Here is a 14,958-nt window from a genome sequence, read left to right as displayed (position 1 = left end):
GACTGAGCCCTGCCCGGCTCAGGGCTGCAGCCCGTCCCTTCCCTTTCTCCCGTCCACTGCGGTGGCCACGAGCCCCAATCCCCATGCTCACAAGTATCTAGTGAGTCGGGAATTAGTGTGGTGCCTGCCCTTCACTGAGGTCGAACTTACGAACACGACTTCCCCCCAGTTGAAGCGTACAAGTGGGCGTTCAGTCCACTCGTGGTTGCCCGGCCATCGTGACACCCCCGGCACCTGCCCCCAAAGACCCTCATGCCACTTGGGTTCATCCCCTGCCCTCCCCCACTTCCAGACCAGTTCTGGCGTCCTGGCACAGACGCTTGCGTGATTCGGCCCAGATCAGCTGTCCACCTCGAAGGAAGGGTGCGCGGAGGAGAGCGCCAGGTGGGAGCCTGTCCACTCTGGTCTCGCACGGCCAGCTGCTGCAGCCCCCAGAAGACTCGGGTGGGCCCTGCGTGCCACGGCAGTCCCTGCAGGAGGCGAAGGCCATGTGAAGACGGCGCAGGGGCCATCCGCAGAGGCGCAGACGCAGCCACGGCCAGGGCGCCCGGTGGCCACGGGAGCCGGAGTGGTGGGCGGACCTGCCCCGAAGCCTTTGGGTTCCGACGCTGGCCTCCGGAACCGCGAGCGGATGCCCTTGTGTTGTCCCAAGACTCCCAGGCGGTGGTCATTTGTTTGGAAAGCTACGCACATCTGAGTTCCTCATCTTTAAATTGTGAACCCTGCAGATTTCTCCTGAGGGCCTCACGGCAGAACCCAGTCTTCAAGCTCTTGTCACTCCTCGAACAACCCTGTCCAAGTTTCACTGAACCAAACTTAGTTGCACTAAATTGTAGGTTAAGTTAGGGCTGTTCGTACTGCTTCCTAAATTAAGTATTCATTTATTGGTTCGTTTTGCCGGCGCTTCTGGCCAGAGCCCTGGCCAGGAGCACATCTCCCCTGCGTTGCACCAGAACCTTCCCACAGCGCTTCCGAGGGGCACGGATGGTCGGCGGCGGATGTGGCAGGTGTCTGGGTCGGCCGCAGGAACCCCGGAGCCGACGGCCAGCCCGCGCGCCGCGGTCCTGCCCCCGCCCCCGCTGCAGGGCTAGAGGCACAGGGCCGGTGGGATCGCGGAGTTCACGACCCGTCGGTGAGGGCTGCCGCAAAGCTCCAGCAGTGTTTCTGAACACCCTCAAGATGAAATTAAAAACATTTTCTTTCACATTTAAGATCATTAGGCATAGCCTGAAACATTTTTGGCATTTGTATGCTAAGTCCCTCTAAGTCATTTCTGATGATTATGAAGCAGAACATCTTCATTCTGGGGCCCACGCCTCCCGCCCGCCCGTGTGCCTGGGATGGAGACGGGCGGCCCTCAGGGCTCTGCCGAGAGCTGCCGTCCACCGGCCTCTCTGCGCAGAGTGGCCGGTCACAGCTCCGCTGCGGCCCCTCCGACCCTCGGACACTGTCCCTGTTCCGGTGTCTCTCCCAGAGCGCGTCCAAGCGCCTCCCCAGAGCTGTGTGCTCATGCTTACACAGCTTTGCTGCCCACTCTCGCTGGACGCCCGTGGCTCTCTGCCCGTTTCTGCCAAACCAGCCCGGCCCCGGAAGCCAGGCAGCCCCACGTCCCGTGTGCCGGACTCGGTCGCTCTACCTCATTTCCCTCTGAGTTCCTGTTGGACCTACGGTCAGCACCGGAGCCTTCGGAATACAGGTCTGGATATTTATATGTACATTATTTTTTTTCCGGAGAGAATCTGAGCCTTCTGAGTTGAGGGCCTTCATTTTGCTTCAGTTTTGTCTTTAGCCGCCTGAGGGGTGGAGGCAGCGAACTGCGTGATGTCCCTGAGCTCTAGTCCGTCTACAAGTCCGTGCCCACGCGGCTCCCAGCACCTGCTGTGCCGCGTGTTCTCTGTCGTCTTTATCATCCCGCGGATGAGCGGGTTCTCCTGAGCTTCCCTGTCGTGTCGGTTCTCCTAAGTGTGAAGGTTTCCCATCAAGAAGTACTAGATTCTCCAGCCTCACCAGGGGGCCCTTCCCACCTGCCACCTCTGTGTCCGGTTCACTGTAGCTCGGGCGTCCACCCTGGTCCTGGTGCGGAAAGAATTTGCTTGATGTGGTTTCATGAGCATTACAGTCAAAAGCTTTGAAAGAAAACACCCAGCCTCACAGTTTGGAGTCTAGGGAAGACGTTGGTTTCAACAACCATGCGAGCCGGCGTGAAGCCTCGGCGCCGGGGGTGGAGGAATGTGGGCTCAGCTGCACTGGGACAGCGCAGACCCCTGGCCATTCAGGCAGGTCTGGCCCATGAGGCACAAACACGCCCCCTCTCTCCTCTCTGGCATTTAGCGGACTTCTCTGGTCCTGCAGCACCAGTGAAAGAAGGGAATGGAATGCTGCTCAAAGTGCACAGAACTCTCCGTCCCCCTCCGCGGCTCCCTCGTCGGGTAGTTTTGACAGAATTCATTTACCATCATGGTGCTTTCCTACTTTCAAGGTGTTGAGTGGAATTCAGTCCGAAGCTCCCGAGCAAATGAGCCTAATTACATGAACTTGCTAGCTGGTTTATTTTATTTCCTGTCACCAGAGGCGTGACCCAGGCCTGCATGACTGTCAGCCAGGAGCAGGGCCTTGAGCCTCCGGGTCGTGTTGCTTCCGAGCTTACCTCCGTGAGATAAGGACTGTCCCGCAGTCGTGGGCACGGCGGCAGTGGGATGGGCCGCAGTGTGTGGAGCCGTGGATCTACGGGGCTGGCTTCCCGCCCGGCGCGGAGGGGGGCCAGCCCTGCCCAGCTGACGGCAGCCTCACCTCTGTTCCCTGCTGTAGAGGAAGCGTAGTGAGGAACAAACACCCAGAAACTCACGTGTGGCAGCCGGGCGGGGCCCCCTGACCCCTGATGCTCAGGCGGCGCCGGTCCTCAGGGTGCTTCACCCCACGCCCTGGCCTGGCCTCCGCAGCAGCTCCTGTTCCAGGCATGCCCGTCTCCGAGGCTGGCGTCCCTGCCACTCTCCGTGTCGTTCCCCATCAGGCACAGACACTCGGGAGAGCCCCGTACCCGTCAGGCCTCCTCCTCGCTGCAGGGCCCTGCGTCGGAGACCAGCGTGTCCCACACTGACCCCACCGTGTGGGGAGGCCTGCGTCCTCCGCCTCTGTGCTCCTCCCGAAGAGAAGCCGGTTCCTGCTCGTGAAGTGAGCACGTGCGCCCTGCAGCTTCGGAGCCGTGCACCTTCATGTCAGGATACGCGGTCGGTGCATGGAAAGTCGGTCTTACTGAGCAGCGGCGGCAACGATGCGGCGCTCGGCTGTTACTCAGCCGTGTGTTTTCACCGAATGGGAAGGCACGGCTGCGTGCGGAGGGGGAGACCATCTGCCGTTATTTACGAGCTGCAAGGACACAGCGTGAAAGCATCGACACTCAAACACCGTGGAGAACAAACCAAAACGAAGCAAAAACCCAAACACATCACCTTTTCCTTGGGACCTGAGTTATGGCCCCTCCGCAGCTGGCCACGCAGTCCAGGGACCTGGGAGCTGCAGTGGCCCCTATCTCGTCCCACCGCGTCACCTCCCAGACGTGCCAAGGTTGTCCCTGAATGTGTCCCGACTCAGCCCCTTCTCCCCCGAGGTCCCAGAGTCATCATCCTGAACAAGTATCTGTCCTGAAAATCTTCGCTCGCTTGGCTTTGCCCTGAAGAAAACACCCAGGCAGTGACCTTATCATTGACGAGGCCCATGGCCTCCCCGTCACCCCCGTCCCCTTCACTGTTCTCTCCTTTGTTGCATCGGCCAGACGAACTAGGCCCTTAAGCACCTGCCAACGCGGATGCCTTCAGCCTCGGCCACCCTGCACCCGCTGTCCATACAGCCCTACCTGTGCCCCCGTCCCCGTGCCCCCCCCCCCGCCCCCCGCTCCCGTGCCGCCCCCCACCCCGTGTGGGCCCTGCATGCGGGTGGGGCTCAGCGGACAATGGGTGAATAGTCTCCCCTCAGAGAAAGCACACCTGCTCTGAGGTGTTGAGACTTTGGTCTTTTATTCTCTTCTGCACAACAGTACCGAGGAATGACTGGAAAGGGCGGAAGCGCGGCCGCCGGGCTCTGCTCCCGGTGCCGAGACCGGGACCCGCCGTGGAGAAGCGCAGCCCCGGCCGCACCCCAGCTCTGCTGCCAAGTTCAGGTAGGAGCAGCTCTATTTACACGGCAGACGCTCGTGTCCGTAACTCACAGCGCTGGTTTTCTGGTGAGACTGTGGACCTTATGCCCGTGAGGACGGACCTACGCTTAAGGGGTTACAAGGAGCCTGATGTAAGGAGGCAAAGCTCCTCGGTTAGCAGTAGTGGCTCTTCCAGCACAGTTGACCCACGTGGCCTTCTCTTTTTTTTAATTTTTTGTTTTTAATTATTTATCTGTCAGAGAGAGAGAGAGAGAGAGAGAGAGAGCACCAGCAGGGGGAGGGGCAGAGGGAGAAGCAGACTCCCCACGGAGCAGGGAGCCCGACAACATGGGGCTCGAGCACAGGACCCCGGGATCATGACCGAGCCAAAGCAGACGCCCAACGCGTCTCACTGGTGCCCACGGCGGGAGCTCGCCTCCTTTGCGGCACCTGCTGAACAGGAGGCCTGGGGTCCTGAGCCCACGCGGGAGGGAGAAGCTCCGTGTGGCCGTGGCTGGGCCGTGTGACACAGCTCTGCTCCCGATACACTGGGAGGCAGGGTGGTCCTCTTCTTTATTCCAGTATCAAATGGTAGAAGACGGCTTTATGCAGGTCAGGTTAACCAGGACGCACGCCACCGCGGTCACCGGGGAGCAGGTCCTGGTGACCTGCCAGGCCGTCTGGAAAGAAAAGTCGGAAGCGGCGTGGCCGTGGCCCTAGCACTCCTGGCAGTGCTCCAGGGCCACGTGGTGCGGGGGTATTTTTATACCATCGTGTGATTAGGAGCATTGTTCACCTTTTGTTGCAAACAATGTGACCAGGGCAGAAATTAGAAGGGAAAAAAAAGATCATTATGACAACAGCAAAAACGCCATCTGTAAACATGATTAGTCTGCCCTGAGAGGCTTGTTTTTCCTCCCCACGAACTGCGGGAATGTGTGTAGAATCGATTTACGGAGGATTAATCCTTTGTCCTCTTACAGCTCAGTGGAAGGGGTCCATCTCTGACGGAAGTGTGGGACTTTATCTGCATCCCATGTACTAAAGATACTGTAATTCAATTCCGTATGGACATTTTATCAGAATGTTTCCAAAACATACGGAAACGGTCTCCGTTTTACAGAAAAGAAAGACTTAAGAATCCAAGGACATGTATCTCAGATCAGCTGGGGTTTCGTGATTCGCTTGCTAGATGTCAGACCACAGGACGTCAGCTCCTTCCTTCTGGGCCTCTTGTCTGCTGGTGCCAAACAGCGTCCCAGAAGGGAAGAGCCCCTGACATGGGGGATACCGCTTATCGGCTCCATTGTCCCCAGAGTTCCCTAAATGCTCTTGCAGGTGCACCTGGACATGGGTCACACGCGCACAGGGGCCATCATGGCTCTGGCCGTGTGCTCAGGACAGTGTGGCCCTGAGGGCAGTCAGGACAAGAGACCAGAGCCCTGTTCCTGCATGCGGAGGGCGGCGTGCAGACTGGGGCCCGGCCAGCCTCACGAGGAAGTCCGCAGCGGACAGAAAGCTGTCCTCCCTCTAACGTTTAAGAGCTTCAGCTCTAAATGGATTTAGTTCATGGGAGATTCGTGCATGGTTGTGTCATCCACGTGGCTGTGTTCTTATTTTATAGACGCTTACATGACTATTCCATATGGTGCGATGTGATCAATAACATCATCTCGGTTGTGTGTTCTTGTGGTCCAGAACCTGAAGCGAGACATGAAGGCGCTGCGAGCCTCTTCTCTGGAGGTTTTCAGAACTTACCGGGAGCACCTGCAGGATGGTCTTTCCGCAGTGGTGGCGGCCGTCCAGAGGGCACAGCTCTGCCACGAGGCTCTGCTGGGTAAGCTGAGGCCCTAGCCCAACGGCAGCCCGGCCCATTGTGCGGACACAGAGACTGCCAGGGATTGGAGTTGGCATCTGCTGTGGCTTTGTGCCCCCACCTGGGTGCAGACATGAGCAAACCCCGAGGCACGGGCTGGCCATCGCGGGGCTACAGTCCCGGTGGCCACGCCCCTCAGGGAGGTCCCTGTCCTCTGGGGACAGCGAGAGCCTCTCTCTGATGCCGGCCCTGCGCTGGGGCTGTGTCCCTGCTGAGCCTCCCGTGTCATGTCCCTGAAGTGCAGTGTGACGGTCCCATCTGTCCATTCAGCTCTTTCTCAGGCTCGGTCACTACTGGGTGGAGACGGGGATGTTCTCGTCACCGACCAGACTTACAGCCCGGGGAGCAAGGTGCTTTGACCGTGGGGCTGTAAGTCCTCACCCCAGAAGCACCGTAGAAATGAAGGCATGCTCCTTGGGTAGGTTCCGCTCAGGGACCCTCCTGCAGGGTCTCCGGCCAGGTGACAGGTGTGCACGTGCGTGTGCGCCTGTGGTCCTCCATGTCACGTGCTCCAGGAAAGGGGACAGCATGGTTATCTAATGGGCATAGTGTGCCTCTGACAAAGAGGGGTGCTTTACAGAGAACTGGGAGAAGAGGGGGAAGAGCCGTGAATTTCCCTCAGGACGCGAAAGTCTCCTGCAGGTAGGGCAGGTCATGGGGAGTGGTTTGAAGATCCTCTCCTGAAAACCTCACTCGCACCTGCGGTAAAATTGTCCCCGCAGCCTGGCAGGCGAAGGCGGGTCACCTGGAGCGGTCCTTGCAGGAAGTAAGCGCGCAGTATGAGCTGGAGAAGCAGAAGAGGAAGATGCTTCACAATCGTTTGGTGGTGAGCTCCATTCAGGGTTCCCGTTCCGAGGAGGGTGGTGGGAAAGGTGACCTCATTGAAAGGTAGGGGTGGGGGTCTGGGTGGACAGCCAAGGAGGTGTGGCCAACAGGGAGGTGTGGCCCGCGGGGAGGCGTGGCTCATGGGGAGGTGTGGCCCGCGGGGAGGCGTGGCCCGAGGGGAGGTGTGGCCCGCGGGGAGGCGTGGCCCGTGCCAGAGGCGTGGCCCGAGGGGAGGTGTGGCCCGCGGGCCAGGAGGCGGTGGGGCTGAGCCGCCCCAGGGTGGGGTGGGACGGGACCAGTACCTGAGGCCTGCAGGTGGGGGGTCAGACACCTGGCCGAGTGCGAGGGCGGGGGCCGGGCAGGGGCACGCGTGTGCCCAGGGGTCTGCGGAGGGCGCGCCCGGAATGCGTGAGCCGGGATCCTCAGAGCTCAGCCTCCCCAGCCAGCGCGGCTCCAGCTTTCTTCGCCGTCAGCAGGACACCGAGGATGGCCCGCCTTCCCCTCTTAAGCAGTGTGAGGCCTGAGGCCCAGAGGTGTGAAGACTCGGGTTTCCATTTCTGCACACGATGAGGCCGGAGTTGATGGTTTGTTGGATGAACTTTGCTCCGAGAGATTTGCTGGCGTGCTGCAGCCCTGGCCAGCTCACAGTCCCACTGAGCCTGTGCTTGGCGACTCCCCGGCCCCCGGCTCCCCCAGAGGTTAGGAGTGGCTCTCCTGTCCGCTCGCTGTCTCCCCATGTGGTTCGGGCTCTGTGCGCTTCCTGCTGACCAGGCACTCTGTAAGCGCCTCCGTGCACGTTCCTGCCTGGTCTCGACAGCAGCATCGCCCTGGGTCCAAAGGGGCCAGGCGGGCCCTCGGGCGGGAACCAGGTCCAGGGTGGGACGAGGCTTGGCGCTCTGGCTGCCGCATTCTGCGCCCTGGAAGACACACCGACAGCCCGTAAATCAGCGGGTGTGCATCACCTACTCAGTGTTCAGGAAGTAAAAGCAGCTGTGCTTCACGACTAGTTGAATCAACCAGCTGTGAGTCCAGGGTACGATTCAGAACGGATCTCCAGAGAATGCTTTCTGAACACTTAGAGGGAAAACGAGTTGCTCACGGAACCAGCAGGAGTGTATGAGAATGACAGTGTTCTCGTCCTTTCCAGGTATCACATCAAGAAAAGAGGAGAGATGTAGAGTATCTGGTCTTCAGCCAGGCATTTGCAAAAGTATGACATGAAATATTAATAAACAGAACGTCAGCATAAGAGCTGCGAGCCATCCTTCACAGGCCAGCCCCCCCCACCCCAGGTTTTTGGCGTCTGTGGAGGCCACGCAGTGAGGGAGGGGCAGGCCTGCCCAGCCAGGGACCTGGGCCCAGATGACGGCCAGGAGAGGAGCTGTGTAGGGATGTCCTCTGGGCTCTGTCCAGACTCTTTGGATCCTAATTCTTGCTGACATGATGGAGACAGAAAAGCATATTATTGTATTTGAGAATATGAATTTGAAAGGGATTTATAGCAAACACATTGAATGGCAAAGAGTATCCCAAAATATTTCCACAGGCTAGAGCACTAGGCTCAAGCAGAGCAAACAGGCTATGGAATGCCAAGTACGCAGGTGCCGGCTGATGAGGAAATGGGATAAGAGCAGGTGCCTGGGAGAGGTGCACAAGGACAGGTGACCGCACGCAACAGCATCGCCTTGTGAGCTAAGATCAGTTTTTAAATAGAAAAACATGTTGGAACTCACAGCACCATCATCATCGTCGTGGTTGTTAGCAGGAGTCCCTCTCCCTGCCACAGGAGCTCGGACTGCAGCAGGCTCAGTCTGGGGACCTGGTCCCTCACCCCAGGCTCCTCGGACCACACCGGGCTGTGCCGATGGATGCCCTGGTGCGCATGGAGTGGAGGTGACCGTCCCTTTCTGTGGGTGACACTTCTTTACTCACGGATGCAGCCGCCTCTTAGATCACCTGACACTGCCCTTCACCTGCCATCTCCCAGTTTCTCCGGCCTGGCCCTCCCCCTCCTTCCACGTGGTCTTTCCTGTCTTGTGATACGGTGTGGCTTGGTTCCCAAGGCCACGTATTCTCCCACGGAATGCTGGATTCTGGCAGAGCTGCAGCCATGCCAGTCCCCATGCTTCCCCATGGATGCATCGTCTCTCATCTGGGGGCTGGGGAGGAGCGGCTGGCCGCCTTCGGGTGGATGCAGAATTCCTGGTTTTAGATGATGATCCCAAGCACGAAATAGGTCGTTCGTGTCCGGAGCTGCCAAGTAAGCTGGTGGTTGCTCGGCTGCGGAACAGAAGAATATCAGAACGTCAGAGGCCGCTGGAGATGGGTTCTCATTGTGGACGCAGCACTTCAGGAGCCATAAGGATGGACTCCGCTGCTTTAGCCATTTGGGGACTGCAGAGGCAGCCATGCGCCCGGGGGCTGGTGGGAGTGAGTGGGGAAGGGTGGTTTCCGGAGGACACGGCGCCAGAGTTTGTGTTTCTGACATGCTGTCCTGTAGAGGAGGCACAGAGGTCTTCATTATGGTCCCAAGGTTGCGCAAGGACCGGTGGGCAAACGAGGCCGGCACGGTGCCAGGGAGAGTGGTGGACGCGGAGCCAGTGTCCCCCAGGAGCTGGTGGACCCTGCGTGGCTCGCGGCGTCTGAGCGCGGATGTGCCCGATGCTGTGCTCCCGCCGAGCGGACCCGTCTCCGGCCGCAGCGCCCTTCCTCTTCCTTCACGGCGGGCACGTGAGGAGCTGTTACCAGGCTGCCCAGTTTGTCCTTCTCACTCTTTGTTTTGGTCTCCGCGATATCACAGCCTGCCGCGATTCAGACGAACACTTTGCAGGGTCTGGAAAAGTAGCAGAAGTACCAGGTTTCAGAAACTTCCCCTCAAATGCCTCACAGATTGGATGCAGGTGGCCTTTGAGAGGTGTTTTCTTGATGCTTCTCACCACACCACACGATGATCGTTTGCCAAGTGAACACATTTACGTGGGGATTTTGAAAAGCTGTAAAGGAGCACCGACCGGCAGTGTTCCTTCCTGGGGACTCGTTCAGAGGCCGGGGTGTGGGTGGGCAATCCAAGGCTCCTGTCCTGGGGAAACGGTACGGGGCGCCTTCTCTGAGGGAACAGTGTCTCCGCTCACGGGTGCAAACTCTGTTGTTGTAGGAGCTGAAAGGGAACATCAGAGTCCACTGTCGGATCCGTCCTCCGTTGCCTTTCGACAAGGAGTTTGATGATCCAGCCTCACAGGACGGGTAATTTGCTTTTGCACTGGGGCGGGGTGTGTGTGCAAGTGTGTGTGTGCGTGTGTGTGCATGCATGCATGCGTGTGTGTGTGTCTGTTTTAAGGAAAAAGAAAGTGCGGCCATTTCCTGTGTCTCCTGTGTTCCTACCCCGGCCCCAAAGCAGGATTTCTCATGCTCTGGGTGAGGGTTGTTTTATGGAAGGAGCTGAGCAGTTAGCAGGCTGCTGGAATGTGGCTTGAACGTGGCCAGAATTTCTGAGCGAGCTCCGTGTGTGTCGTAGGGGTTCTGCTGCCCGATGGGGTCAGGCTTCTTTCAGCGACTGGCAGGGCCAAGCTCTGGCTGGTCCTTTCTCTGTATGTTAGTGCATCATAGGGGAGAGGTGTCCTTCTTTGTTTACTCCGGAGACCCCTCAGGGGTGCAAGAAGGTTACTAGTGTTGCTGGTATTTGTGACTTGGAGTTCTGATGGTATTACTGAATAACACAGAATTATCGGAAATGGTTTTAGTTGGCTGTTTACTTGAAAACCATACTCAGTAGGACTTTCCCTTCTTCCCCGGATGAAACAAAGCCGCGTGGAAAGGTCTACCCCGTTGCCTGCAGAATGGATTCCACATTCCGGGCCCTCCGACCACGCGATGCCGCACACTAGCCCCCTGCTTCCCTTAGGTCAGTCTTCTCGGCTCTGCAGCCGGCAGGCACTCACCTCTGCCCTGCAGGTTGGCTCATGTCAGGGTCCTCCCCTTGTCCGCCCAAATCTTGCTCTCCTGGAAGGGCCTCCCTTGCGCCTCACTGATGTTTCAATCATACAGTCTAGCCCGTGACTTTGGAAGGTCTTCCGAAGGCCCTGGGTCAGCCCCGCAGTATGAAACACAATTTGTACCTCTTTGACAGCGACTGAGCGCTGTTTCCACCAACGCTTTTGTTTTGCGAGCTTAGTCCTTCCTGCGCCGTGCTGGCCGGGGCCGCAGCCCGTGTCAAAGGGCCTGAGAGCGTCGGGAACGCGTGCTAACACCGCCCCTGGCCGGCCTGCGCGCCGCGCGCCCTGTGGCCTGAGCGACCCTTCAGCCGCTGGGGCCGGGCTGTTTCCATCACGGCACGAAGGCCTGCTGGACAGTGTTGCTCCCGCTGTTCAGCTTCTCAGCGCTCACCAGAGGCCTCGTGAACTTTCGTTTGTGCTCCTACCTCGCTTACGTTCATTTGACGTTTGCTCTGAAGCACGTTGCATTTTTCCAGGTTCCCGATTGCCCCCAAACACTCGAGAGACTGTGTCGTAGGGTTTCTTGTCCATCGGTCACCCCCGAGACTCGGGGTCGAGATGCTATATCACTGCTATGGCCCACAGGGACTATGGAATAAAGCAGGGGCGTGAGAGAAAACATTTCCAGAGGACGTGAAAAGGAAGGAGGAGAGGGGAAACTGAGGAACGGGGCGAAAATCAGAGACGTTGATACGAGGGGTATGAGGCACAGAGACCGAGCCAGAGGCAAGGAGGGGACCAGTGGGGAGGACCAGAAAGGGAAAACAAAAGGAGGGCTCAGCAGAAATACGAGTGTTGAAGAGTTTTGGGGTGCCTGGGGGGCTTCAGTCAGTTAAGCGGCCAACTCCTGATTTCGGCTTAGGTCACGATCTCAGGGTCCTGGGATCGAGCCCCACATTGGGCTCCATGCTCAGCACAAAGTCTACTTGAGATTCTTTCTCCCTCCCCCTCTGCGCCTTCCCCTCACCCTGCATGCTGGCTCTCTCTCTCTTATGAAGGAAGGAAGGAAGGAAGGAAGGAAGGAAGGAAGGAAGGAAGGAAGGAAGGAAGGAAGGAAGGAGTGTGAAAGTTTGGATGGTGAGGAAGCAGACGGAAACTCCACGGTGATGCGTATTTTCACTGTCCTCCTCCCTCCAGCTCGGTGCCTGCAGGAGTGGTCCACGCCGTTGATGACGTGAGTGACATCCCCAACACAGTCTTTGGAGAAGCTTCCTGTGTGATGGTTCACAGAGTGCCCAGATATTTCCACCCTGAGAGTAATTCAGAGAGCCTCCTGGATAATGCAGATGGGTTCTGTTGCTTGATTTCCCCGGGAGCGAGAAATTAACGAGGCTCGGGGGCACTTCCCTCGTGTGAAGCCACAAGCTCCTAACTGTGGATGTGTGTGAGGAAAGTCACTTCGCCTACGTTTTACGTTGGTTTCCCAGCTCCCAAATCAGTCAGCACGTGCACGAGCGGGACCTGAAGTTTAGAGCATAAGGAAGGAAACACAAGCCTAGAACCGACGCAGCCGAGCATGACCTGTGTGTTCTAAATTTATGCGATGGCCGTATTTACTACGAGCTCAGGGTTTGTGTTCTCTTCAGAACCTGTGTGTTTCTTAGCTTTCTGTACCCAGAAGGCCTGGAAGTAACAGCAGGAACCCCAGCTCCCAGCCTGGCTTCCACGTGCGGGGAAGTGGGGCTCCTCAGGGACCGTGGGTGCAGCGTGCTGGAACATCATCAGTCTATTATTCTAAAAAGTCACAAAGAGGTAAACATTTATGATACCTTTCCAGGATGAAATGCATTTCAGGGTAAACAAATAGGGAAAGCTTTTCTTTGTAGAAGAGTCTACTTAATACATTCAGAGTCAGTGATAAAGTTAGAAGTCGGCACTTGGAAGTCCTGATGGCTCTGGAGGACAGTCTTCAGTGGGTGCTAGACCGTTAGGGGTCAGCAGGATCTTCACCACAGAAGGTTCCAGAATCCCTCAGAACCCAGAGCCCTCGAAGCCCTCGAAGTTTCCCTGAAAGCAAGGTGCTCAGACATTAGGAAGTGGTGATGAGATGCGGAGGGGTACACAGCCCCACGGTGGAGACTGGGCCTCCCAGCTGAGCCTGTATCTAATGGGGCCTCAGGGTCTGTCATTCTGAACAGGAGGAAAACAATCAGCCCAGTCAGAATGTGAGACACTTCGCGGGACGACTCACCCGACTTCTCTGAGAAATCGGGAACACCAAGAAGGGAGACAGGACCAGAAGGAGAGACACACCAGGCTCGCGATCACAGCACCTGAGCAAGCCAGCTGTAAGCCACACATTCTGGGGACAGCCAGAGAAACTGGAATACATATGGGGTCATGTTAACTTCAGCCAGTGAGATTAGTAACGTGTGGTGGGCGTGCGGAAAAAAGAGTCCTCATGGGTTGAATCCAGTGATGATGCTGTCCGATATTTTATTTAAAATATGCCAGAGAACTGGCAGGTGGGCTGAGCACGTGTGTAAAACCAGATGGACCATGTGTCAGCGAGGCTGGGGACGGCCCAATATCCTATTGCCCCGTTTTGTGCGCGTTTGAGAGTCTCCATCAATGAAAGTTAAAAATCTGCTGGGCTTCTGCGTCCAAGCAGCGCGTCCTGACCGTGGCGGCATGATCGTAGGAAGCACGCGGGATGTGAACTCTCAGTGGCCTCTAGACGTGGGCCGTGTGGAGGCCGCGTGTGGCTGCCCCCCCCCCCCCGGCCACCGCCACGAGGTGGGCCGTTGGCATGCGTCCTGTGCTGGTCGCCTGCCGTAACCTGCAAGGACTCTTCAGTCTGCGGATTGAAGGCTTCATTTTCTACAGAGAGGCCCGGGGAACGGCTGGAGCCCTAAACACTCCGATGGGCGACGGAAGTAAGCACTCTAGAAAGTCCTTGTTTTTAGTTATTTTTTCACCTATCATGGATGCATTGTGTGTTGCCTGAAACACCAGGAGACAAATTAAATTCTCATTCTTAGGAAGTTGAGTTAAAAGGAGCCCTCGTGATCATCCTGTTAATCGCTTTTCATAGGAGAAGACGCTGAGTTGTGGTGGTTAAGTTCTGACCTTTTCTACCCTTCGCGTGGTCTCCGGGCGCCCTGGTGGACCTTCAGGAGTTATTTTTCATTAGGAACACGTCTCCTGAGCCGGGGGCCTGGCCCCCGCGTGCTGAGGACCTGCTGTGCCCCCGTCCCGTGTTATTGCTGCTCTTTGCCCTACAGTCATCCTTGTGACTGTCCCCTCCGGTCCCTGTCCGGGTCCCACTGAAGTTTCAAATTCAGAAGTTGGAGGGTTTTGTGTTTTTTTCCATCTTACCCATCAAGATAAGATAACATTGCTTTTCACTGGGTGATTTTGGTTTTTGTTTAAAGAAATCGGTGGGCTCCGAGATGTTTTCTAGCCTAACAGAGCCGCTTGTTCGCGGACGTGGGGTCGCTGACTCTGCAGACGGGGCCGCGTGGCCGGTGCCGTGGCCCGAGGCGGGCTCTCATTTCCAGAGTGGGAAGAGGCTGTGAGTTTGTGTTGGATTTCCTTGCAGGCTGCCGTCGAATTCAACACTGAAGAGTTTTGGATTCGACCTGTAAATAGAATTCGTGTCAGACGAACAGCCGCCTGGCCCCTCTCCCAGCTCTCGCTGGCTCGTGGCACACTGGGCTCTGCAAGCGCAGGTCGCTGGCTCCGTCTCCTCGTCTGCGGCTCTCCCTTACTCTTCACTCTTACTAAACCGGTCAGTCTGACCATCAGGGACTTGAGTTTCTGAAGGCAGCTGAACAAAGCCTATGGGTCAAAGGATTCTTATGCAAATACCTGCAGCTGAGGTCAAAACTATTTTTGAGAGGTGCTTACAAAGACTGCTGTTTTTAATGATCGAAGTTCTGTGCGGTCCTTAACAGGTGCCTTGTCCTTTCCCTGGGGTTCACCTGGTCCTCGCAGGGTGGCTGGCGCCCTCTGCTGCAGCTTCTGGAGGAAGCGGAGACGTGTGGACTCGCCGCAGGAACTCTGGCGTCTGCCCCCCGGGAACGCCCCAGCTCTGCTGAGATGAGGGGAAAAGCAGCTCTCCCGTTTGCGTCCCTGCTCCAGACAGCCCTGAGTCTCAGAACCGATATTCGGGATGGCTCGCATGATCTCCA

General features: G+C 57.4%; 1 protein-coding gene across 1 annotated transcript; it reads left to right on the top strand.

Moving 5' to 3' along the window:
- Window positions 1-3,488: 3,488 nt before the first annotated feature.
- On the top strand, window positions 3,489-12,156 carry LOC116634298 (kinesin-like protein KIF25). The gene is made up of 6 exons (XM_032407420.1): window positions 3,489-3,564; window positions 4,034-4,156; window positions 5,831-5,969; window positions 6,731-6,834; window positions 9,988-10,076; window positions 11,963-12,156. The coding sequence occupies exons 2-6, from the start codon at window positions 4,043-4,045 to the stop codon at window positions 12,150-12,152; spliced, it is 636 nt and encodes a 211-aa protein (XP_032263311.1). The 5' UTR covers window positions 3,489-3,564; window positions 4,034-4,042; the 3' UTR covers window positions 12,153-12,156.
- The last annotated feature ends 2,802 nt before the right edge of the window (window positions 12,157-14,958 follow it).

This window comes from Phoca vitulina, unplaced genomic scaffold (genome assembly GCF_004348235.1).
Source record: "Phoca vitulina isolate PV1807 unplaced genomic scaffold, GSC_HSeal_1.0 scaffold9, whole genome shotgun sequence".
Lineage (NCBI taxonomy): Eukaryota > Metazoa > Chordata > Mammalia > Carnivora > Phocidae > Phoca > Phoca vitulina.
The sequence above is the reverse complement of the archived record's forward strand: the minus strand, read 5'-3'. Positions and strand labels throughout refer to the sequence as shown.

Excerpts from the sequence above, each read along its gene's own strand:
- LOC116634298 (XM_032407420.1), top strand. The coding sequence starts at position 4,043 with ATGACTGGAAAGGGCGGAAGCGCGGCCGCCGGGCTCTGCTCCCGGTGC. Across the intron at positions 4,157-5,830 it reads AGCTCTGCTGCCAAGTTCAG|AACCTGAAGCGAGACATGAA; the intron begins GTAGGAGCAGCT and ends CTTGTGGTCCAG. Across the intron at positions 6,835-9,987 it reads TGCTTCACAATCGTTTGGTG|GAGCTGAAAGGGAACATCAG; the intron begins GTGAGCTCCATT and ends CTGTTGTTGTAG.